The sequence below is a fragment of the Arvicanthis niloticus genome, chromosome 30, assembly GCF_011762505.2.
Source record: "Arvicanthis niloticus isolate mArvNil1 chromosome 30, mArvNil1.pat.X, whole genome shotgun sequence".
NCBI classification, from domain to species: domain Eukaryota; kingdom Metazoa; phylum Chordata; class Mammalia; order Rodentia; family Muridae; genus Arvicanthis; species Arvicanthis niloticus.
In genome coordinates, this window is record NC_133438.1 from 24,783,077 (window position 1) to 24,807,859 (window position 24,783).

Sequence of the window (24,783 nt, forward strand, 5' to 3'; positions counted from 1 at the left end):
ATTTGTCCACTGGTGAGAATGGGGTATTGAAATCTTAGAATATAAGTGAATGAGTGTTATGTGATATTAGCTTTAAAACACTTTGCTTATGAAGGTTGCTGACCATGTGTTTAAGGCATAAATGTTAAAAGTTGAAATGTCATTTTGGTGATTTTTTTCCTTTAAGAAATTTGTAGTGTTTTTCTCCAATCCTTTTGATTAATTTTGTTTAATATCTATTTTGCTACATTTCAAAATGACTACACCAGTTTGCTCCTTTAATCCACTTGCTTGGAATATCTTTTTACATTTCTTTGCCTTGAATTAATGGTATTCTTGATGTTGAGCTGTATTTCTTGTCTGCAATTGAAGGATAGATTTTATTTTTATTTATTTATTTATTTAATTTTTTTTTTGGTCTTTTTGAGACAGGGTTTCTCTGTGTAGCTCTGGCTGTCCTGGAACTCACTCTGTAGACCAGGCTGGCCTCGAACTCAGAAATCCGCCTGCCTCTGCCTCCCAAGTGCTGGGATTAAAGGCGTGCGCCACGACCGCCTGGCAAGGATAGATGTTATTAGCATCTATTCTGGTAGCCTTTGTCTTTTTATTGGTGAACTGTGGTCATTGATACTGAGAGAGTCAATGAACAGTGATTGTTAACTTCTTGTATTTTGTTGTTGTTGCTGCTGCTAATGGTGGTGCTGGTGTTGGGGTATTTGTGTGCTTTCTTTTCTTTTGCAGATAATACAAGGTTATTTACTACCTGTGTTTTCATATGTATTGTTAACTTCCTTTGGTTGGATATAACTTTGTGTAAGTTTGTATGTGTAGATAGATATTGATTAAATTTGACTTTAGCATGGACTATCTGATTTTTCTATTAATAGTGATTAAGCTTTTTCTTTTTTTTTTTTTTTTGGTTTTTTTTTTTTTTGGGGGGGCCCTTTTTTTTTTTTTTGTTTTTCAAGACAAGGTTTCTCTGTATAGCCCTGTTTGTCCTGGAACTCACTCTGTAGACCAGGCTGGCCTCAAACTCAGAAATCCACCTGCCTCTGCCTCCCAAGTGCTGGGATTAAAGGCATGTGCCACCACTGCCTGGCCAGCTTTTTTCTACATATAATAATCTGGGCATCTGTAGTTTCTGTATCATATACTGTATCATATACGTCCAAGCTCTTCTGATGTTTATAGACTCCATTGAGAGATCATATGCAGTTTAATAGATCCTCACTGGTAAGTTTCTTGGCTTTTGATCTTTGTAGTTTTTTGTATTCTTTCTTTGTACTGGATGTTTTGATTATTATAGAGGAGACTTCATTTTAGGGACCATTCTGTTTGGTGTTTTGATGATTCTTTTACTTTGATAGGTACCTCCCTCCTTATGTTAAGGAAATTTTTCTTTTAAGATTTTCTCATCAATATTTTCTGAGAATTTAATCTAATATTCTTCCTCTAGCCCGAGTATCCTTATGCTTTATCCTTTCACAATTTCCTAGATTTTCTAGATATTTTATGTCAGGAAGGGTTAGATATAATATTTTCCATTCCTTCTATTGTATTTTCAATGCTTGAGATTTCTCTTCCATCTCTGTATTCTGTTTGTGAATTTTGCCACTGTAGTTTCTTTTTTTGTTTGTTTGTTTGTTTGTTTGTTTGTTTTTCGAGACAGGGTTTCTCTGTGTAGTCCTGGCTGTCATGGAACTCACTCTGTAGACCAGGCTGGCCTCAAACTCAGAAATCCACCTGCCTCTGCCTCCCAAGTGCTGGGATTAAAGGCATGCACCACCACTGCCTGGCTATGTATATTTTTCAATTATGTTTCTTTTTTCAATTTTTAATTAAATTTTAATTTTTTTTACATTCCAAAGTTGCCCCGTTCCTGGTCCCTCTTCCCTGAGGTCTTCTCCCCATCTTCTTCCCTGCTGCCTCTGACAGATTTCTCTCCCACCCACCCACCCACCCACCCACCAGGATGTCACCTCCACCACCTTCACTTTCCCCTGGGGTATCAAGTTTCTACAGGGTTAAGTGCATCCTCTCCCATTTTGTCCAGACAAGGTAGTCCTCTGCTGCACACATGCCCAGGGCCATGAAACATCCCCTGTATGCTCCTTGGTTTTTGGCTTAGACTTTGGAAGCCCTGAAGTGTCCAGGTTAGTTGACAGTGTTGTTCTTCCTATGAGGTTGCTATCCTCTTCACCTCCTTAAGTCTTTCTTCTGACTCTTCCATATAAAACATTTCACCCTATAATAATACATACATATATATATATGAATATATATGTGTGTATATATACATATATATACATATAAGTGTATATATACATATGTATGTATATGTATATGATGTATATGATGTATATGTATAGATGATTGATAGATAGAGAAAATTAACAAGATAGATAAACTTTTAGCCAAACTAATGGAAGGACACAGAGACAATATCCTAATTACCAAAATCAGAAATAAAAAGGGAGACATACAATTGTATATATCTTCTCCTCAGCACCTCATGGTATCTTCTCCAAAATTGACCATGTAATCTGTCACAAAACACCAGGCAGTTGTGGTACACTCCTTTAATCTCAGCACTTCAGAGGCAGAGACAGGTGGATTTCTGAGTTCCAGGCCAACCTGGTCTACAGAGTGAGTTCCAGGACAGCCAAGGCTACACAGAGAAACCCAGTCTCGAAAAAAACCAAAAAAAAAAAAAAAAATCTGTCACAAATGAAGCCTTATCAGATACAAGAAGACTGAAATATTCTCATGCATCCTATGAAATCAGTACAGAATAATCTGGACTTCAATAATAATAATAAAAACATGAGAAAGCCACATACTGAACAACTTTCTATACAATGATAACTTGCTCAGGGAAGAAATAAAGAAAGAAATAAAAGACTAGACTAGAATTCAATGAGAATGAAGACACAGCATACCCAAACTTATGGGACACAGTAAAAGCAGTGGTAAGACAAAAATTCATAGCACTAAGTGCCCTCATAAACATACCAGAGAGATTCTACACAAGGAACTTAACAGCACACCAGAAAGGTTTAGAACAAAAAGAAGCAAACACACCTAAGAGACAGCAGGAAATAATCAAACTCAGGGCAGAATTGAACCAATTAGAAACAAAGAGAACAGTACAGAGACTCAAGAAAACCTTGGTCCTTGGACAAAATCAACAAGATAGAAAAACACTTAGCCAGACTAACCAGAGAACACAGAGACAGTATCCAAATTAACAAAATCAGAAGTGAAAAGGGAGACATAATAAGAGAAACTGAGGAAATTTTTTAAAAAAATCATTAGTTCTTTCTACAAACTGGAAAATCTAGATGAAATGTGTAGCCAGAGAAATGGATAATTATCTAGACAAATACCATGAACCCAAATTAAATCAAGATCAGATAAATTATCTAAACTGTAGTATAACCCCTTAGGAAATCAAAGCAGGCATTTTAAACCTCCTGTCCAAGAGAAGGCAAGGACTAGGTAGTTTTAGTTCAAAAAAAATTTTTTTTTTTGGATTTTTCGAGACAAAGTTTCTCTGTGTAGCCCTGGCTGTCCTGGAACTCACTCTGTAGACCAGGCTGGCCTTGAACTCAGAAATCTGCCTGCCTCTGCCTCCCAAGTGCTGAGATTAAAGGCACGTGCCACCACTGCCCGGCTTTTAATTCAGAATTCTACCAGATCTTCAAGAAGAGCTAAGACCAATACACCTTGGACTATTCCACAAAATAGAAACAGAAGGAATGCTACCTAATTCATTCTACATATATTTGTTTTAAAAGTCAATTATTGATTTCAAATGCAACACTAATATACTCTCTTATCAGTTCTCATTCCCCTTCAATCCCAAGTCATTAAGAAGTTCTTTCTGGGCTGGAGAGATGGCTCAGTGGTTAAGAGCATTGACTGCTCTTCCAGAGGTCCTGAGTTCAATTCCCAGCAACCACATGGTGGCTCACAACCATCTGTAATGGGATCCAATGCCCTCTTCTGGTGTGTCAGAAGACAGCAACAGTGTACTGATACATAAAATAAATAAATCTTTTTTTTTAAAAAAGGATTTTTCAATTTTTAAAACTCCTACTTATTATTTATTTCTGTTCATAGGAATGTTGTCTGTAGCTGATGCAGGCCTCTGTATGTAATTGAAAATTGCTTTGCGCACCCAATCCTTTCTCTGCTGCTCAGTGCTGCAAAGCATATTGTTTGGAGCCTATGGCAGGTGTTTATTGTGAATCATAGATTTTGAATATTAGAGCAAGGCTCTATCATCAACTCTATCCATCTATCTTCTCTTGAAATAAAATATCTTGGCCTGCTATTCCATTTTAGTAGAAATTGAACATGTTGTTTCAGGGAAATGTTAGTGATTCCCAAAAAGACACTCACAGGAGTCGATTTGATGCAACTCACAGCAGGGTCTTTATTTTATTTGAGCTAGCTTGCCCCCATCCCCAATGCACCAGCATCAGCCAAGACTGTTTTGATGGTAGTGGAGCCCCATATGTCTGTGGGGAAAGGTTTAATTGTAAGCAGCAAGTGGGGAGGATGTGTGTAAGCATCTAATTGGAAAGCTGCTGTGGCCTTTAACATAATTGGCTGGTGCTGGGAGTCACATCATAAACTTAACTTCACCACCGCTCTGCATTAGTGGTTGTTAGGCATGCTCTTGTAACCATCATACAGGTTTGTTAGGGGAATAGCCTGGAGACTCTGGTATTGTTGAGGGTGTAACTTAAAATCTCTAGTCTTGTTTGGGATTAGCCTAGAGAGTGGAGATAGGCTTGGGTATTGCTGGGGAGGGGCAACTTGGAAACTAATGCTAGGTACCCGAGTTTCCTAAAAACCTGTAGTTTCTATTCCTGTACAATGCCCCTGGTATTATATGTGCACCTAGGACTTCCTGGTACAGGCCCTATTATCAAGTGACTGAGAAAGAAATAACTAGGTCCTGCTTTACTAAGGGTTCTGCCTGTTATGCAGACCCCATCAAGAAGTGATCAACTGCAGCATGAAAACATGTTTCTGGGATAATCTTGAAAGACACCAATAAAGGGAAATCACCACAGTTCAGAGCTTCATGCAGTAGTCATGCTCATGCATTTGTTTGAAAATGTGTGATCATTCATTGAATCATCAGCTATAAACAGTAGGACAGCTTGAAAACAGAACAATTAGAATATTGTTGAGAAAGATATAAAAAGGAAGAAGTATGTGGATAGATCTCTCAAAATGGTCAAAGGATGTAAAGATACTTATGTCTATGTAAATGCTGATCAAAAGGTAAGTTCAGCTGAGCATACACTCAGTAACCAAGTAGTTAGGGTGATCTATTCTGTGGGAAGTCAGCTATGTGCATTTTTATGAATCTGTCCTTGTACAAGGGGTAGCTCAATCATTTTAGGCATAATTATAATCTGGTACAATACATATTGGTTTTCCTTTTGGCTGGAATAGTAACATTTAGGCATTATTATGACAGGTTTTTTATTTGGAAATTAACCATGGTGAAGTAGATATGGTTGTGTGTGACGTTAACATGGGGTAGAGTTGAGATTGCTGTTTTGATTGTTAACTCTATTACATCAGGAATTAACGAAAACCCCAAAAGTGACTTTTTTTTCTTTTTTCTTTTTTAACTAAAAACACTTTATTTATCAGTATTTGTATATACATATATACTGAGATACTGCCCTGGGTAGAGCTCCTGGTAGCCCGGCTTCATCTGGGCTTTGTGAGGTTGGGTGCAGAGCTGCTCAGTGCTCGGGCCCAGACCAAAAGTCCCAAAAGTGACTGTAATCTGAATCTTGATAGAGGAAGACACAGCTTTAATCCAGATGTTTGAGCTGAAAAGCTCCAGCTCTAATCTGATCCATGACTTGTTCTGCAAGCCTATATAATGGCATGGAAGGAAAAGGTTGTAGGAGGAGCTAAGGTGGAAGGAGTAAGGAGAAAAAGAGGAGAAGTAAGGAGAGAAAGAGGAAGAGGAATTAGAAGAGGAGGAGAAAAAAGAGGAGGAGCTATGGGTGAGACAGAGTATGAGAGAGGGGACATGGAGGCTGATGTTCGCTTGTCTGTCACAGTCATAGGTAGTTGGTATATCTAGGTTGGGTACTGGGTTATACCTCTGATTACAAGGGTATCTTGTTATTGACAATTACTAAATATATAAGCCTTTGGATAATCTAAGCATTAGAGTCTCACTTGTACTGAGCCAAGGTTGTTGGTGGGATGATCTGGGCAATTGAAGTGACAGAGTGGAAGATTGGCAGAGCCATCTCCCACGCTGGCGTCCAGTGGGTGGCATGGCTGGTTTTCTGGCTGCTGGTTTCTGGCTGGCCATGCAATATGGTGGCTGAGCTGGACAGAGACTCTGCAGCTTAGCCACTTGGCTTAACCGGTGGCTGCTTTTTTGAACAGAAGGTGTTCGCTCTTTAGCTGCTTCCTCTCAACTTGGTAGCAAGTCCATTCCTTCACTGACATTAGGGTCACCTTATTTGGAATTCCAGCTTATTCTAAACTTAAGCTGAGACATCAAGCCTTGTGGGCTGAGCAACTACTGCATCCTTGCACTTGGCCTTTATAGCTAGTTATTGTTGAATTAGCCAGACCATCACAGCCCTAAGTCATTCTAAATAATAGCCTTTAAATAAAGAGACATTTATTCTATTAGTTTAGTATTCTATAGAACTCTGACTAATATACTAGACAAGCACTGAATACTTTTAGAGCAGTTTGGGCCTCACAACCATCTCAGCTCAGATACAAATTCAAAATGGCCACCTTCCCTTAACCTTTTCTTGAGGTGATGCTTTGATGCTGGGCTGTTTCAGCTATTGGAAAAGAAAGTCAATAGCAAAAGTGAAAAAATGTAACACAAATAATACAATTGTACAAGGACAGAAAGAGAGATTCAAGATTAAGTGAGGAGCCGGGCGGTGGTGGCGCACGCCTTTAATCCCAGCACTTGGGAGGCAGAGGCAGGCAGATTTCTGAGTTCAAGGCCAGCCTGGTCTACAGACTGAGTTCCAGGACAGCCCGGGCTATACAGAGAAGCCCTGTCTCGAAAAACAAAAACAAAAACAAACAAACAAAAAAAAAAACAAAAAAAACAAAAAAAAAAAAAGAAGAAAGAAAGAAAGAAAAGAAAAGATTAAGTGAGGAATGGGAAACCAGATATCTTAGCTTCTGTAGGCCAAGACCTGGCACCCCTACTCACATGAAGGTCACGTGACAGGAGATTCTTTTCATCCTTGATTTTACAGCACCAGTCTGGAGCCCCATAAGGTTTCTTGTCCCACACATTGACTTGGTGATTCACTGTCAGGCTCAGAAATCAGATTTTTTCCTAGGGAATCTTCACAAGAGTAAAGTACTGGGAGAAACAATCAGTCACATCAAAAATATTTTACTTAGTGTGTCAGGAGACAAATTCACATTACCTAAACAGTTATCCCACTTCCATATTATACCAATACTGGCCAGCAATGTTCTCTCTCTCTCTCTCTCTCTCTCTCTCTCTCTCTCTCTCTCTCATAGAGGTTTAGCAATACTTAAAAAGCCCTGCTGAGATTATTTCAATTCAACAGAGCCAAAGATATGTTTTTGGTTTAATTTAGAAGACAAGATAAGCTCTGTACTGGATCTGCCTATCTTTGTATATTTATCTGTTTTTAAAGAGGTTTTACTGGATATAAATATCTTTTAAATTATTAACATGTTTATACCTGCATACAATTTAAAACATGTATATATCTTAATAAAAAACTAGACATTTTATTATATGAGTGAAAACAATGTCCAATATTAATAGCATTTTCTGGTTTAGGAGTAGTAAATTCTTTAAAAGTAACTTAGTATCTTAAGGGATAGACACCATGTTGTGTACTAGAAATAGGACAGGATTCAAAGAGATATCACTGTACACAGAACTGAATGTTTGCATGGCTCATATTTTTCAAAGTAGATGTTAAAATTTAATTATCCATCTTTATGTTACCTATTCCAAGGAAAGATTCAGACCCATATTATCATTTTATATTTATTCTAACTGGCCAGGCAGTGGTGGCGCACACCTTTAATCTCAGCACTTGGGAGGCAGAGGCAGGCTTATTTCTGAGTTCGAGTCCAGCCTGGTCTACTGAGTGAGTTCCAGGACAGCCAGGGCTACATAGAGAAACCCTGTCCTGAAAAACAAAAGAAAAAGAATAGCATCTTGTATACTACTTACAGAGGAAAATGGAAAGAAATGGGAGACTTCTAAGAAGCCAGCAGAAACTATCACAGGACAGGACAAACTTGGGAGGAGTCTCATAAACAATGCTGCAGAAGGATAATGTACCTTATCTCAAGAACATTCCTGACCAAGCCTATGGTGGCCTTAGGACTGATAACCACAGCCCCATATGGTAGAAAGAGTTGGGGTCTGGGGACATAAAATGTCATGAAAGCCCTTCTCCAGACCATCACCAGCTCTCCCAAGGATATTCCTGGCTTTAGAAAAGGACTCTATTTTATCCTCAATCCATTGGGGCCTCAGGATGAGCTCCTCAGGCCCAGGCCCCAGACTGTTATTGACTCTGCCAAGTGTGTTCCTGGGTTTGAGAAGGACTCTGTACATGAGGGCCTCATGGAAAGACTTTTTGATAAGGCTAGCCCCCTGTACATCAGTCTCTCTCTCTCTCTCTCTCTCTCTCTCTCTCTCTCTCTCTCTCTCTTGCTCTCTCGCTCTCTTTCTCTTTCTCTCCTCTCTGTTTCTCTCTATCTCTGTTTCTATCTCTGTTTCTTTCTCTCTCTCTTTCTCTCTCTATTTCTTTTTCTCTCTTTCTCTCTCTGTCTCTCTCTTTCTCTTTCTTTGTCTATTTCTTTCTCTCTTTCTCTGTCTCTCTTTCTCTCTGTCTCTCTCTCTCTCTTTTCTTTTTAGTTGTTTTATTTATTTGCCACCCAAATATTACCCAACTATCTGTTCCCCCCTCCCAGAATTTTTTATCCTATTCCCCTCCCCTTTGCTTTTGAGAGTGAGCTCCATTACCCCCACCTCCACTCCTCTCATCCACCCACCATCACCTCACCCCCCTGGGGCATCATGTCTCTACATGATCAAGTGTATTGTAAATCTCTATGTAGGACTAGCTAATATAAAATTGTAAATTTCAATAAAGGACTAGGTGAAAGTTCTTGTAAATTTCAGTATAGGACTAGTTAATATTAAGTTGTAAATTTCAATGTAGGACTAGCTAAGATTAAATTGTAAATTTCAATATAGGACTAGTTCATATTAAATTGGAAATTTCAATATAGGACTAGTCAACATTAAAATGTGAGCCACCATGTGGTTGCTGGGAATTGAACTTAGGACCTTTGGAAGAGCAGTCAGTGCTCTTAACCACTGAGCCATCTCTCCAGCCCCCTAAAAATGTAAATTTCAATAAAGGACTAGTTAATATTGAATAGGAAACTTCAATATAGGACTAGTTCATGTTAATTAGAAATTTCCATATGTGGTTAGTTAAAAATACTTGGAAATTTCAGCATAGGACTAGTTAGTTAATATTAAATTGTAAATTTCAATATAGGACTAGTTAAAAATAATTGGAAATTTAAACATAGGATGAGCTAAAAATAATTGGAAATTTTAGTGTAGGACTAGTTAACATTTAATTGTAAATTTCAATATAGGACTAGTTAATATTAAATTGTAAATTTAAATATAGGACTACCTATTATTAAATTGTAAATTTCAATATAGGATTAGTTACTATTAAATTGGAAATATCAAAAAATATTATATTTCAACATAGTCCTAGTTAACACTAAATTGGATATTTCAATATAGGACTAGATAAGATTAAATTAGATCTTTCAATATAGGACTATTTAAAATTACATTGTAAATTTTATTATAGGACTAGTTAATATTAAATTGGAATTTTTAATATTGGACTAGTTAATATTCAATTAGAAATTTTGATACAGGATTAGTTAACATAAAATTGGAAATTTCAATATAGGACTAGTTAAAAATAATTGGAAATTTGGATATAGAACTACTTAATGTTAAATTAAAATTTTCAATATAAGACTAGTTAACATTAAATTGGAAATTTCAATACAGGAATCGTTAATATTAAAATGCAGATTTCAATATAGGACTGCTTAATAATAAATGGAATTTTCAATATAGAACTAGTTAACATAAAATTGAAAATTGCAATCTAGAACTAGTTAACATGGAATTGTAAATTTCAATACAGGACTAATTAACATGGAATTGGAAATGGCAATCTAGGATTAATTATCATGGAATTAGAAATTGGAATCTAGGACTAGTTAATATTAAATTGTAAATTTAAATATATTATTAGTTAACATTAAATTGTAAAGTGCAATGTAGGACTAGGTAACATGAAATTGTAAATTTCAATATAGGACTAGTTAACAAAGAATTGGAAATTGCAATCTAGGACTCATCAATATGGAGTTGTAAAATGCAACATACAATTAGTCAACTTGGAATTGTAAACTTCAATCTAGGACTAGTTAACATTAAATTGAAAATTGCAATCTAGGACTAGTTAACATTAAGTTGTAAATTGCAATCTAGGACTAGTTAACATTCAATTGTAATTTGCAATATAGGACCACTACAACAGTAAAGTCATCCTCTCACATTGGATCATTTCTCTTGGACAAAGAACAAAGCTTTCTTCTTCCTGGAATAGATACATATTCTGCTTATGATTTTGACTTTCATGCACACAATGCTTCTACCAAATCCACGACCCATGGACATACTGAGTGCCTCATTCACCACAATGGCATTCCACACAGTATTGCTTCTGACCAAAAAACTCATTTCACAGCAGAGAAGTGAGACAGTGGGCCAATGATCATGGATTCTAATGGTATTACAAGATGCTGAACTGATACAAAAATAGAATGACCTTTAGAAGGCACCTTTACACAGCCAATTATGGGACAGCCACCTGGAGAGCTGGGCAGGGTCCTAGGCTGTTTGTATTTTGAATCAGCTTCCAGTATTTGGTACAGTTTCTCTCATAGCCAAGATCCATGGTTTAAGGAATCAAGGTTGTTGGAAAACTGTGTGAAGGTCACAGTCCCCCAAGTCTGAGTGGAACTCAGCTCAAAATGGAGGACTCCCTTTATCAGAAGGGCTTCCATTTCTTTGTTTTATCATTTATTTATTTATCTATTTATTTATTTATTTTAGAAATTCCATTTCTCTGCCTCAATTTATCTAGACAATGTCCCTGAACACAAGTGGCTGTCCTTATCAAAAGAATGTCCCTGCGTGGAGCTACTTAAACTCAGCACACAAGTTCCATTCTGGTTTCCCTTCCCACATGATAATTATGTATACTACTATGACCAATTAATCCTTTCCACTTGTACCCATAAAAGCCCTCATATACCTTATTTCTGGAACAATAGAGTAGAATCAACTCACTGTGCTGGTCTCTGAAGTTAATTTTATAATACTCACAGCCATATCAAGCCAGATTGCCATTGCTGCTCCCTTTGTCCTCACTGTTTGGTGGCTAACAACCACCCAAGAATAAAGAAGACCCACAAGAAAGCTACCACCCTTAGTGGCCCAGTAGGAAAAATGTCAATGTGTGTTACATTCCTGTGTTTAGCCTTTCCCATTCTTCAGGTTTCTCACAAATTCTCCTGTCTTTCCATGAATCCATCACTGATGATGCTGTGACAAGATGAATATGAGTGGGCTGGCACTGCAGTCACCTTTGAGAGGATATCTGTCCTTTTTGGTGCTTGTGCAATGGATCCTTCTACATTGTTAAACTGACCAAAGGGGTGATATAGAAAGAGCAGCAGTAATCGTGCCTCAGAGAAGAGTCCGTCTAAGGGGACAAAATAAAACAAAAGAGATGACAAAGATTCTCAAAATAAGACTGTCATGGAAGGCAGGACACATGGAAGGATTCTGTTATGTGAGTCAGGTAACATTCACAATACACAAAAGCCAGACTGTTAGAACCATTATAATTTGTATTCAGGATGTAGTTGAGAACATATTTAGGGCAGCATTATGCTTATTATAAGAAGAAAATAGGCAAGAGTACCACCTAAAAACCAACATCATGCTTTGTATTGGGTGTTAGAAGATTGATATTTTTGGCCTTCTTGTAAGGCTGTGTCCTTCCCCCAGCCTTGAGCAGGCCTGAGAGAACTTGTTTACCACTACAGACCAAGTGATAGAATCTAGGTGGAGTTACACACCTTAGCCTCACAGAACACAGAAGCAGAACTGCCCCTGGACTTGCCTTGAGATATCTCCATCCATGACCAAGAATGGATTATAGATTATCCCACCCATCTCTGGCTGAAACCAGGAGGGGTTTTGTGTTGGGCCTCCCCCCTTTAAATTGAGAGCTGAACATTAAAACTTAGAGCCTTGATCAGAGAACTTTGTCTTGGCTTCATCTCTTCTCGCCCTCCATCCCCTTTTATTCCCAATCCCCCTTTCAGGTAAACCTAGTTGATTCGTGTCCACAGGTGGCTACATAAGGCCAGTAGTTTGGTGAAAAAATATTGAGGAATTTTAGACAACCCATTACAAGTTTATATTCAACCACTGATTCTCTTCTATTACAATCTGTGTAATATATGAAGAATTAAATTTTGAGGAAATATACTTAGCATCATTTTTAACATGGGTTATGTTTTATAAGGTGAAATGTGCATCTATTATAAGTTGGACAATATTCCATAGCTCTTCACAACAGGATATAACTTGAGCCAGCTGTTTGCTTCATCAGAACCCTGCATGAAGAGCATGTACCTGCTGCTCCTACATCACATTTAACTCAGGGAGCAGGCATGGAACACAGTCTATTAATGAGAAGTTCTCTTTGATAGTGAGATGGTGTTCTATATTTGGTAAATATAGTTTTTAGATTTGGCATCAGTATTTAATAAGGTTGTTCAGTTTTCCTCAGCTGTATGTAGACCCTGGCATGCTGAAGTAAGCAAAGGGCTTTTCTTTCATCTGGGATATTGAGATGCATCTATATATGACAAAGAGAATCAGGAGTGAGAATTTATTTTCTAAATAACATTTCACAAGATCAAACATAATTTTTGAGGACTCTTGTCCCTTCAATTGCTAAAGAGACACACTGCATTTTCAAAGTGATATACTTTACATATGCCGGCTTAAGATTACATGTTTAGCAAAATCAACTTCTGTTGACCTTCTGTTAAGGTCTGTTGAAATTTCTTGTCTAGGTTATCACTTGATCTTCTGAAGAATCTCTGTATCTTCAAGCTTTTCTTTGTACTATTTTCTCTCTTAGTGAACATTACCCTATATCCTTGCTTGGGCTGAGTGTGACTTCCCTTGGAAGCTCTGAGGGAATCATCCCTATATTTTGACTCTCCTCAATGTACACTGGACACAGGATAGGATAAAACTTAGATTACAGCCAGTTTGTCATAAATGTTGATCTGAACACAGATACTTTAATTCCATAGCTATTTCCCAAAACTTTTATGATTTAAGTGCCTTAAATACCTCATTTATTCCTTCAGAAGTTCCAACCACTTAGTATGTTTTCTTTTCTTCTCATTTGGGAAATTTCCATCATAATCTATATATAACTCCCTTATCAAAACCATTTACATCTTTAGATCATTCTAACATTTTATAAATGTTAATACCATAGCATACAATCAGCTTAACAAAAAAATTATAATCTATTGTGAGAATATTTATTCAGGGGTGGGAAATAAGCAATTTATATCCCCTCTTTCTAAGTTCTCAGTGGCACTGAATTTCAAAATTATCATAGTTCACTGTAGGATAACGGTGAAATAATTGGTTTTACATACAGAAAATTGACAAAGTGTTTCTTCTGAGACTGTAGACATCCTGCAATCAGTCACAGTAAAAATACTTTATTCAGTATATCTGGAGACAAATTTACATTACCTAAACAGTTATTCCCCTGCAAAGTTGTACAAACACTGGCCAGCCATGTCATGTTTTTTTTTTTTTTTGATAGAGGTTTAGTAACATTTAAAAAGCCCTGCTGTGATTATTTTAATTCAATAAAGCTGAAGGTATATAAATGGTTGTGGTTTAATTTAGAAGATAATATAACCCCTGTGCTGAATCAGCCTATCTTTGTATATTTATCTGTTTTTAAAAAGGTTTTACTAGATATAAATGTATTTTAAATCATTAACATGTTTATGCCTGCATAAAATTTAAAATATGTATATATCATAGTTAAAAAACATAGATGTGTTAGTCTTGTTTGAGTGAGGAGAATGTCCTGTATTAATAACATCTCCTGGTCTAGGAGTAGTAAAGTCTTTAATACATGTTACCTATTCCAAGGAAAGATTCAAACCCATATTATCAGTTTATATTTATTCTACCTGTGTAGATATAAGAATTAAACGTATTTTTGTCCTTTCATATCAATTTTTAAGTTCATTTTCATTAGGAACAAAATGAACTACACTCAAGTTAACAAGTTTAATTTTCTTGTAAGTCATTTGCTATTAAGTACATGATGTGAATAACAAACCATGTCTCAGGTGTATATTCTACATGTAATTAATAAAAAGTCAATTTTTAATAAGCCATGAATTTCTGTCTATTGCTTGTCTGGGATTCCTGTTTCAGAATTTTCATTGTAAAGTGAAAACTTCACAGAGAAATCTTTAGTAAGCATATTTTTAGGTTGGGAAGAAAGTAAACCAGACATGCCTAGAGCAGAGGAGTACTGAAGGGCATTTTATCTCAGAAGAAAATTAACTACAGAAATAGCAGACAGTGAGACCCAGCATAGGGTAGCATAAATGTTCTTTGCTGGCAACAGGCTGTGTAGCTCTTGGCAACTTATCCTTTGATTATCTGTGGGGTTCTGTGAATAGCAAAGTCTTTGCTTCCTTTGTTAGTATGCTAGTTTTGGAGGTAAATGGCTGCAAAAACTTTTAGGTTCTTTTGAGAAGCCTTTCTCTAAGTAAGAGAGAAGCTCTCAGAGTAGGAATAAAACAAACCATTAAGATATAAAATGAATACCTTGTAGGCCTGATATTTCTTCTTTGTGTAATAGGGATAATATTGACACAGTGGGACCATCAAGAATAATGGTGGACACCTTAACCTTAACCCTGAGCCTAACCCTATCCCAACCCTCACCTCTTAGTTTCCTAACCTCCTAAACCTAATTCTAAAAACCCTTATCCTAATCCTAACCACAACTGTCTAATCCCCTAACCCTATCTCAAATCCTGCTTGCTGTGGGGCATATTTCTTAATTACAACTGTTGAAGTGAGAAACCGTTTATTAATATTGATCTTTTGAGATGTTCAGATCCACCTTTAATCTGGGCTACGGATTCTTTTGACAACCTACATATATAAAGGACATTGAACAGTGTGTTGGTTTTTTTGTTTTTGTTTTTTGTACTTGCCCTAATTTTTACAAATTAAAGGTGGTTTGTTTGTTTATTTGTGTTTTAAAACTGGCATTATAAAGTACTGAAGACCCTCAAACTCGGGACACCCTTACTCAAATCTCAGGAAATCATGGCCACCCAAAAATCACAAGACACCATACCTGGATGCAATCAGCAGAGGATTATTGGGGAGAGTTGGCTAACCAATGGTCAAAATGCTTGTCGACGCAGGAACAGAATTTTGACAAAAGGCCAGCAAGCTGAGGGGCTTTTTTTTCCCACAGGGTGGAGAATGGGAGGAATTTTCAAGCAGTTACACATGGTTGGTTGCTTTACAAATTTTGAACATCAGCAGGCTGTAATGCTGGGAAAACCTCAAGGGGAGAGAGGGGTAACCAAGAACAGTGGAAAGTTAGTAAGTTCTTGGAACCACCCAGATGATTTGCATCTTTCTTTGTGGTCAGGAATGTGTCTTCCTGCTTTGGGCCTTCCCCACCCAAGGTGGGTTCTTTTCCCTGAGGCTTGAGGGCCTGAAATCTTACATTCAGTTTTGCCTTCTGGAACCTGCATTCTTTTGCTCAGGTCTAGGGTAAAGAAAAAGCTTGTATATATTTCATAAAATGGTCTTTATAATTTTTCACTCTACATCACTTATCTCTTCAGAATCCCATATACACTGAATATCAGCTGTAATATCCTGCAACATGAAAATAACCAATCCATGCCAGGCAGTGGTGGCGCACGCCTTTAATCCCAGCACTTGGGAGGCAGAGGCAGGTGGATTTCTGAGTTTGAGGCCAGCTTGGTCTACAGAGTGAGTTCCAGGACAGCCAGGACTACACAAAGAAACCCTGTCTCGAAAAAAAAAAAAAAAAAAAAAAAAAAGAAAAAAAAAGAAAATAACCAATCCTTCTTTTTCTAATTTACCTTGTCTAACAGCCTTTATTGTGGCTTTCTACCAAGTAGACTTTCTGTATACTAAGATTCATTGTCTCTATGATTTGAGCTATGTTTATCTACAGAACATGTACTAATCCAACTGTGGTTTTTCTTTACTTTGCCACTGATGAAGATGTGCTGGCTAACAGTAGTGCTCAACTGTGTTTCCCTTATGATTCTGGATTTTCTCCAGGGTTGATTGATACCTATCATCTGATGAACCAGAGATTTAATTACCCTGAGCCCAGCATGAAGCTTGTTTTCTAAAACCCTTCTTTAATGTTAATGGTGTTAGCATTCTGTCTAAAACTCTACCTCACAATTACCTGGTGACAGCCAGGTATCCTCCTCACCATAGCCACCTCTCTTTAAAGACAGGTGGAATATGTTCTCTTGGTGTGAGGGGAAGTGTGGGGGAAGGGGATATCTCAGCAAGCTCATGCCTCATGCCTCATGCCTCCTGCTGAGATATTTCTTCCCCTGGAGGGACCATGCCTCATGTTGAGACAGCTCTTCTCCAGGAGCAACTGCCACAAGACAGTATAGTATAGAATATAGTTTATTCAGGACATAGGGAGGGGAGTTAAGAGGGTAGTAGAGGCAGAGAAAAGCAGAGAGAGGCAGAGAGTAGAGAAGTAGAGGCCGGGCATGAGCATGTGCAGAGAGAAGGGGGAAGGGAAGAGCCTAAGAGGGCAAGAGAAAGAAAGAACAAAAGGGCAAGAGATCAAAAGAGAGGAAGGGGCAAGCAGCCACCTTTACAGGGGGTCAGGCCTACTTGGCTGTTGCCAGGTAACTGTGTGGACGAGCACACCTGGCCGTTGCCAGGTAACTGGGGTGGAGTTTAGACAGAATCCTAAGAAATAACCAGGACATCTTTCCACTTGTGGGTCAGATTGATACCTCCACTGTGTTGGGAGCTGAGTTTTAGCAGAAAGTGGCTATCAGCTTTGCAGCCATCTTGAGCCATATACCCTGACATGAGACTTGGATTACATCAGCCTACAACAGCTGAGCACACTCTGATAACATCTTGCTTTAGATACCCAGGACTTTCCTTGGGTGTGTGAGATTAAAGGTGTGTGAGATTAAAGGTGTGTAAGATTAAAGGTGTGTGACTTAAGAGTGAGACTTAGAGATCAGATTTAGAGAACAGACCTAAGGGCATGACATAAAGGCGTGACCAAAAGTCGTGGCTTAGAAGTGAGACATTTAAAAGGCTAGAGGAGACAGAGAAAGCAACAGATTACTTGACATTAGGTAGAAGACACTTGGCTCTATAGAGAACAATTTGGAGTAACAGAGATTCAGACACTAGGAGTAGGAGTAGACATTAGACACTCGGAAGAGAACAACAGGAGTACAACTAGGAACTAGGAACTAGAAACTCAAGACTTGGAACTTGGACTAGGAAGAGAGACTGAAGAATAAACGGGATTGAATCACACTCTGTCTGGTCTCCATTCTTCGAGTCCTCACTCTCTCTCTCTTGCTGAAACCTGACCCGCAGACCACAGACTGGAGCGGCAGCTTGGGCCGGGAAACAGTGGCCACCAAGCTTGGAGTGGAGAGGGCCTCAACATTTTTGGCTACCCAAAGTGGGCCAACCTAGGCCTCAACACCACTGCACCTTGAGTACTGAGCTATGGAAGCTGTTCACCTTGATAACAGGAAGAAGAAGGCATGTGCTGTGAGGAAAATTCAGGTAAGGTCTGGAGTCATGATCTGGTAGGTGCAGGATCATTGCTCTCAGAGGGGAGGAGCAGGCAGCTGAACAGCCAGAGCTGGAATGCTGGGTTCTCCCCCAGGGCTGGGTGAGGTGAGATTCCTCTTTGAAGACAGAAACAAAAGCTAATGGAGTGAAAACCACTCCTGAGCTCTGGAAAAGGTCTGGCCTGGACCGGAAACACACTTTAACCTTGAGGAGTGGTAAGACTCACTGGCCAATTGAGGCTTCCAGGCACACCTGCCAATCAGACAAGGAGGCGGGTTCTTCTGAGTGACATTCTGCAAGTTTGTTGTGCCTGTGCAGGCTTGAATGGTCACCTGTGCCCTGTTCTGAGCTCTGCTGTGGGTGCTGTGTGGATACCTCAGGGAAGCTCTGAAATTGAGTCATGGTGAGCACAGGATCACTGCGCACAATGGGTAGGGGTAGGCGGCTGAGCAGTGGGAGCTGGGGTGCTGGGTCCTCTCTGGAGCTGCATGAGAAGCATCAGCCAGGTGTGACCACCTGTGAGGTCCCTGGTGATGCTCCTCACGTGTTAGATCAGGAGGTGACCTCTGAGTAATGTCACTGTCATGGCTGATTCTGAATCTGTCCAAAACATTTGGACCAGTTGCTTTCCTGTAGAAACATGGTTGGTTTCTCTGACTCTGCAGCACATGTGTCCAAACCCTTTTGTCTTTTATAGAATACATTAAGAAGACAGGTATAGCTGGGCAGTGGTGACACACGCCTTTAATCCTAGCACTTGGGTGGCAGAGGCAGGCAGATTTCTGAGTTCAAGGCCAGCCTGGTCTACAGAGTGAGTTTCAGGACAGCCAGAGCTACACAGAGAAACCCTGTCTCAAAAACAAACAAACAAATAAACAAAACAAAACCTGTTTTTAAGAAGACAGGCATAAATCTAACAGACCTGCTTTCATACATTACTTGTTTTTGTTTTGTTTACTTTTTGTTAATATTTTTCCATTGCAGTTCTTTATGTTGCTTTATTTTTTACATTTAGTGTTTGATTATGTGGTAAAGGAACTTTTTTCCCCTCGAATCTGTTGGGTGTTTTGGATGCTTCTTGTACATTAACAGGCATCTTCTTTGTTTAGGAAATTTTTTTTATGATTTCATTGAAAATATTTTCTAGACCTTTGGGCTGATATTCTTTTTCCTCTATTCCAGTCATCTGTAGTTTTCCTTTCTTATATGTTGAAGAAAATCTGGTTTTTTATTGCTAAGAAACTTTTAGTATCTCCATTTATTTTTGACTGATGTATCCATCTTGTTTTATTCATCTTTAATGTCTGAGAGTCCTCTTTCCTGTTCCTTGGGTGAACCTTGCCTCTGTAGCTGTCAATGCAAAGGTAATTTCAATGGCCTGCTGTCAGGGACTTAGCAACTACTTAAGTCATTCCCTGCCTCCATCACCTGCTGCTATTGTCAGGTGTGCTTTATATACACGGACCACCAGCTACACAGCTCTGTTTATTCCCTGTCCCTGTTCTTGGCACATGACCACTTTCTATTCTCTTTGTTTACTCTCAGGTCTCTCTCTGCTCCCTGTCTGTATGCCTGTCTGCAGGTCCTCTTCTTTGCCTCTATCCCTTCCCCAAGTTCTCACTCATCTCCCTGCCCCCAAACAACCTCTTTTGCACCATATCTGTTGCATGTTTTCACTTCTCAGGACCTGCTGTGATAAGTAAGATAGGTTGACACTTTTGGTGACTTATTTTTCTGGCTGTTATTTATTATATTCCTATGCTGGTGTCTAGGCCTCTGGGTTTGAAGTGATTATTGATTTAGGTAATGATTTCCGCATTTGTCTTTCTTGGGTGGAAATTTTTTCCTGGGTTACTGTTTGATGTCTGGATTTATAGCAAAATTTGCCTGAGTTTGCCTCTTTTACTGACTTCTTTGGGGGTTATCCTCAAGAGGGAATGCTTGCTAAATAATGTTTCATTTGTAAATGAAGCACATTTTTATATCTATATTTTGGTTGAGAGACATCTGGATTCTTCAAGTTTAAAGCTGTTGTAAATGAAATGGCTATGTATTTTGTGAAATCCGTATTTTAGGTCTCCTGCCCACACAGAATCCCTCCCCCTAATATCCTCTGTTTCTCTTTTGAGAAGCTGTGGGCCCCTGGGTATCTCCACACCATGGTGTATCGAGTCTCTGCTGGGTTAAGTTCATCCTTTCCATTGAAGCCAGACATGGCAGCCCAGTTCAGGGAGAAGATTCCACAGATAGACAGCTGGTTTAGGGACAGCCCCTGCTACAGTTGTTGGAGGACAACTGAGTGAGATTCAACCATAAACACAGCTTGGCCATCATTTTTGTAGTTAGTAATTGTTCATACAGCTTTTCAGATGTGTGCTCAGAACAGTTGATCTGTTTCCCCCTGCATATCCTTCTCAGTTGCCATTTGTGTTGCAAGGCTATATCCTATTCAAAGGGATCAGAAGCAACACAGGTGAAACTTATAATTCAGTTTCCTTCTAAAATGACAGAATGATTAGATTATAACTTCTGTTTCAGGAAATAAGTGGAGGAAGCACCAGAATTACATTATTACATTGTCTAGAAAGTATCCACTTATTTACAGTAATGTCACGATCATGCTTTCTGTTGTACACATATATGTGATATTTTAGGATGTGGTGACTTACGATGATGTGCATGTGAACTTCACTGCAGAAGAGTGGAATTTGCTGGATCCTTCCCAGAAGAATCTCTACAAAGATGTGATGCTGGAGACCTACTGGAACCTCACTGCTATAGGTAAGACTGGAAATTTTGTTTTGCTTTTCAAAATAATGGAACAAGTGATTCTTGGGTATTGATGATTCACTGTTATTTCAATTGAGAACAAGGAAGATTAAGCTGAATAAATCATGTTCAGTGCTGTCAAAATTCATAGTAACCTGAAATTTACCTAATTTCCAATACTATATTATTCATTTTCTGGTACTGTTTTTTAGGTTACAGTTGGGAAGTTCATCATATTGAAGAACAACATCAAAGTTCTAGAAGGCATAAAAGGTAGTTTTCATGTACAAGCTGATACAAATATGCCTGTGAGGAAAATTTAATGTGTTCTGGAAGCTCTAAAGAAAAGCAAATGTGTAAAAAAAAAAAATCAGTCCTTTAAGTATAGCTATGATTATAATATTCTCACAAAGCCATGTTCCTCAATGTCAGTTATCTGATTTATGTTTGTAAGGCATTCCTCTAAGGAAGTAGACAAGGAAACAATGCCTTAAGAGATACCTTTAATTGTTTTGTAGCTCCATTAGAGCTTTGCTGTGTAACTACCAATCTGAATAGTCTCATAATATTTAGATGTTGCACATTGAATAGTGATAAATATATATCCAGAGCCATCCAATAAGCAAATAGTCCGCGGTAAATTTGGTGAAACTCATATTCTTGTAGTGACATTTCTAAGTTTATTGAGTGGTCAGTTAGTGAGAGTGAAGAAAGTCGTGGAGAAACCTTAATCTATATACCACATGTCTACAAAGAACAAAATGTCAAATGGTGTGAATTCAATATGGAAACCTTTCACTCGTCCTTCTTTTAATGAGTATATCAATTGTCAGAATGGATTAAACATTGTGAGCATAGGGATGTTGAAAGAAGTAACATACCTCTTCCTACTCCAAAAAAAAAATGGGAAGATATGTAGCATTCTTTGTTAGACTTTCTGAATATGATAGGTGTCTGCAATTAACTGGTTTTCTGACATTACCAGGGAAAAGCCCAAGTCACACTGCAGAAATCTCTATAAGTACCAGAAGTTTGGAAATTCTTCTGTTTGTCCTGGCTCACAGTGCTGCTGCGGTGTGATTCACACTACAGGAAAAACTAAGAAATCAATCAGTGTTTTAATGCCCTGATATCTTCAAACATGTAAAATATATCATATAGAAATCTCATATAGAAAAAGGCTGTTATAAATGTGAGCCATGTAGTAAATGCTCTTACCATCACAGGTATTTTCAAAGAGGTAAGGCAACCCACAGTGAGCAAGTACAACCATGAACATCAAAGTGATAAAACGTTAAGATCTGAGTGTTCTTTATTATTAGACAAACTGCAAAATTTATTCATATTGATAAAAGAATTGATTCGGGTAATGAATGTGGTAAAGCTTTCACATGTGCCCATTATTGTTGCAGGCATGAAAGAACACATACTGGAGAGAAACATTATAAGTGTAATCAATGTGGTAAAGCCTTTGCAAGATCCAGTCATCTTCAAAGACATAAAAGAATACATACTGGAGAGAAACCTTATCAATGTAGTCAATGTGGTAAAACCTTTTCATGTCACAGTAATCTCCAAAGACATACAAGAACACATACTGGAGAGAAACCTTATGAATGTAATCAATGTGGTAAAGTGTTTTCATGTCACTGGTATCTCCGATATCATAAAAGAACACATACGGGAGAGAAACCTTATGAATGTAATCAATGTGGTAAAGCCTTTTCACATCGCAGTCATTTCCAAGTTCATAAAAGGACACATACTGGAGAGAAACCTTATGAATGTAATCTCTGTGGTAAAGCCTTTTCACGTCACAGTTCTCTCCAAGTCCATAAAAGGACACATACTGGAGAGAAACCTTATGAATGTAATATCTGTGGTAAAGCCTTTTCACAGCAGTCTCATCTCCAAATCCATAAAAGGGCACATACTGGAGAGAAACCTTATGAATGTAGCCAATGTGGTAAAGACTTTTCACGTCACAGTGGTCTCCAATATCATAAAAGAACACATACGGGAGAGAAACCTTATGAGTGTAATCAATGTGGTAAAGCCTTTTCACATCGCAGTCATCTCCAAGTCCATAAAAGAACACATACTGGAGAGAAACCTTATCAATGTAATCAATGTGGTAAAGCCTTTTCAGATAACAGTAGTCTCCAATATCATAAAAGAACACATACTGGAGAGAAACCTCATGAATGTAATCAATGTGGTAAAACCTTTGCAAGGCCTAGTCATCTCCAAAGACATAAAAGAACACATACTGGAGAGAAACCTCATGAATGTAATCAATGTGGTAAAGCATTTTGATGTCAGAGTGGTCCCCAATATCATAAAAGAACACATACTGGAGAGAAACTGAATGTCATGAATGAGGTGAAGCCTTTCCAGGACACAGTCATCTCTGAATACACAAAAGAAAATGTGCAGAGTGAAACTTTATGAATGTAGTCAATGTGATAAAGCCTTTGCATGTCACTGTACTCTCCAAACACTTAAAGGAACACATGCTTTAGAGAAACTTTAACAAATGTGGTAAAGCCTGTGCATATCTCTGTAAAGTTTGAAATGATTGTTGATGCTTGTCACATTTTTTTCTCATAATAAATAACCTTGTGAAACTCAATGTCAGTATGTTGGGTAAGATCACACAAATTATTTGCATTCACAGATTACTTTTGATATTATTGAAGGTGCTCAAAGATTACTGTGATGCACAAAGGCTTTGATAGATTGATTACTTACTAAAGAGTTTAGTCTTCTATAAAGATACTGAAAGAGTTAAAAATTTTAAAACTCCACAGATAGAGTCAAGAGTGCAGATCAGCTTGCTCTGTTGCCTGGGTCCTAGGAAACTAGCTATCTACAAGACAAGATAGATTGGATAGGGTTTGATCTGGGCATTCAGGTCAGCGTGCCCATGCACCCTGGATACCAGAAACAGAACTGGCCACAAGATAGGGTTTCGTGCCCGTGCACCCTGGATACCAGGAACAGAACTCAACAAAAGACAAATTAAATAGGGTTTGATTCTTTAGAGAAGAAAGAGATATTTCCCCCCTGACCGTTTCTTGAACCTGTCACAGAAGCTGAACACTGGACAGGTGCTTTCTATATATACTTAATCATGATAATCCCCCTTCATTCCCCCTGATTTATGCTTTCCCCACTGAGTTGTGGTTTTTGCCTTTAAATTCTCTCTGTCTCCAAAGCCCCGGGGTCAGACCCCACTGCCCCTGCATAGGTCATGGGTGTTGACCTCAGTATACTGATTGAAATATACTTCTTGCTATTACATCAATTTCGGTGTTTTGTGAGATACTGGATGGCTGCAAATTCCCGAGGCTTGGGTGAGGTCCTCCCTTCACAGGGGCCTTACTATACCAGAAAGTATAGTAGAAATAAACTGTGGTGATCTAAATTTGACCCTATGAAGTGGCAATATTAAGAGATGTGCCTTGTAGGAGATGTTACCTTTTTGAAGGAATTGACTTACTATGGTGGTGATCTTTGGAGCTCAGGCTAGTACAAAACAGACCCTCTTACTACTTGGCTGAAGGACAGTCTCTTCCTGACTGCCTTCCCATGAGGATGCAGAACTCTCAGCTCCTTCTCCAGTATCATGGCTGCCGGCATGCTGACATTCTTCCTGCTATGATGGCAATGGACTAAACACTTGAAACTACAAGCCAGGCCCAATTAAATATTTGCCTTTAACACAGTTGCCTTGGTTACAATGTCTCTTCTTAGCAATGGAAATTCTATCTAAGACAGAAGTTGGTACCCCAGACTTAAGTATTGCTATGATAGGCCTGACTGTGGGTTTTTTTGTTTTGTTTTATGGAGCAATGTAGATTTTTAGACTTTGGGTTTGTACATGCATTAAGTGGAACTTACTGGGCCATCCTAGT

General features: G+C 38.4%; 1 protein-coding gene across 1 annotated transcript in view; it reads left to right on the forward strand.

Annotated features, from left to right (window-relative positions):
* LOC143441056 (uncharacterized) overlaps positions 1 to 23,498 on the forward strand; it is a 30,578-nt gene extending 7,080 nt beyond the window's left edge. The window contains exons 3-6 of the mRNA XM_076928132.1: positions 17,894 to 18,088; positions 20,752 to 20,878; positions 21,079 to 21,139; positions 22,279 to 23,498. Coding sequence (XP_076784247.1) covers positions 18,029 to 18,088; positions 20,752 to 20,878; positions 21,079 to 21,139; positions 22,279 to 23,182 — 1,152 coding nt within the window. The 5' untranslated portion in view covers positions 17,894 to 18,028 and the 3' untranslated portion in view covers positions 23,183 to 23,498. The remainder of the gene's footprint in view (positions 1 to 17,893; positions 18,089 to 20,751; positions 20,879 to 21,078; positions 21,140 to 22,278) is intronic.
* The last annotated feature ends 1,285 nt before the right edge of the window (positions 23,499 to 24,783 follow it).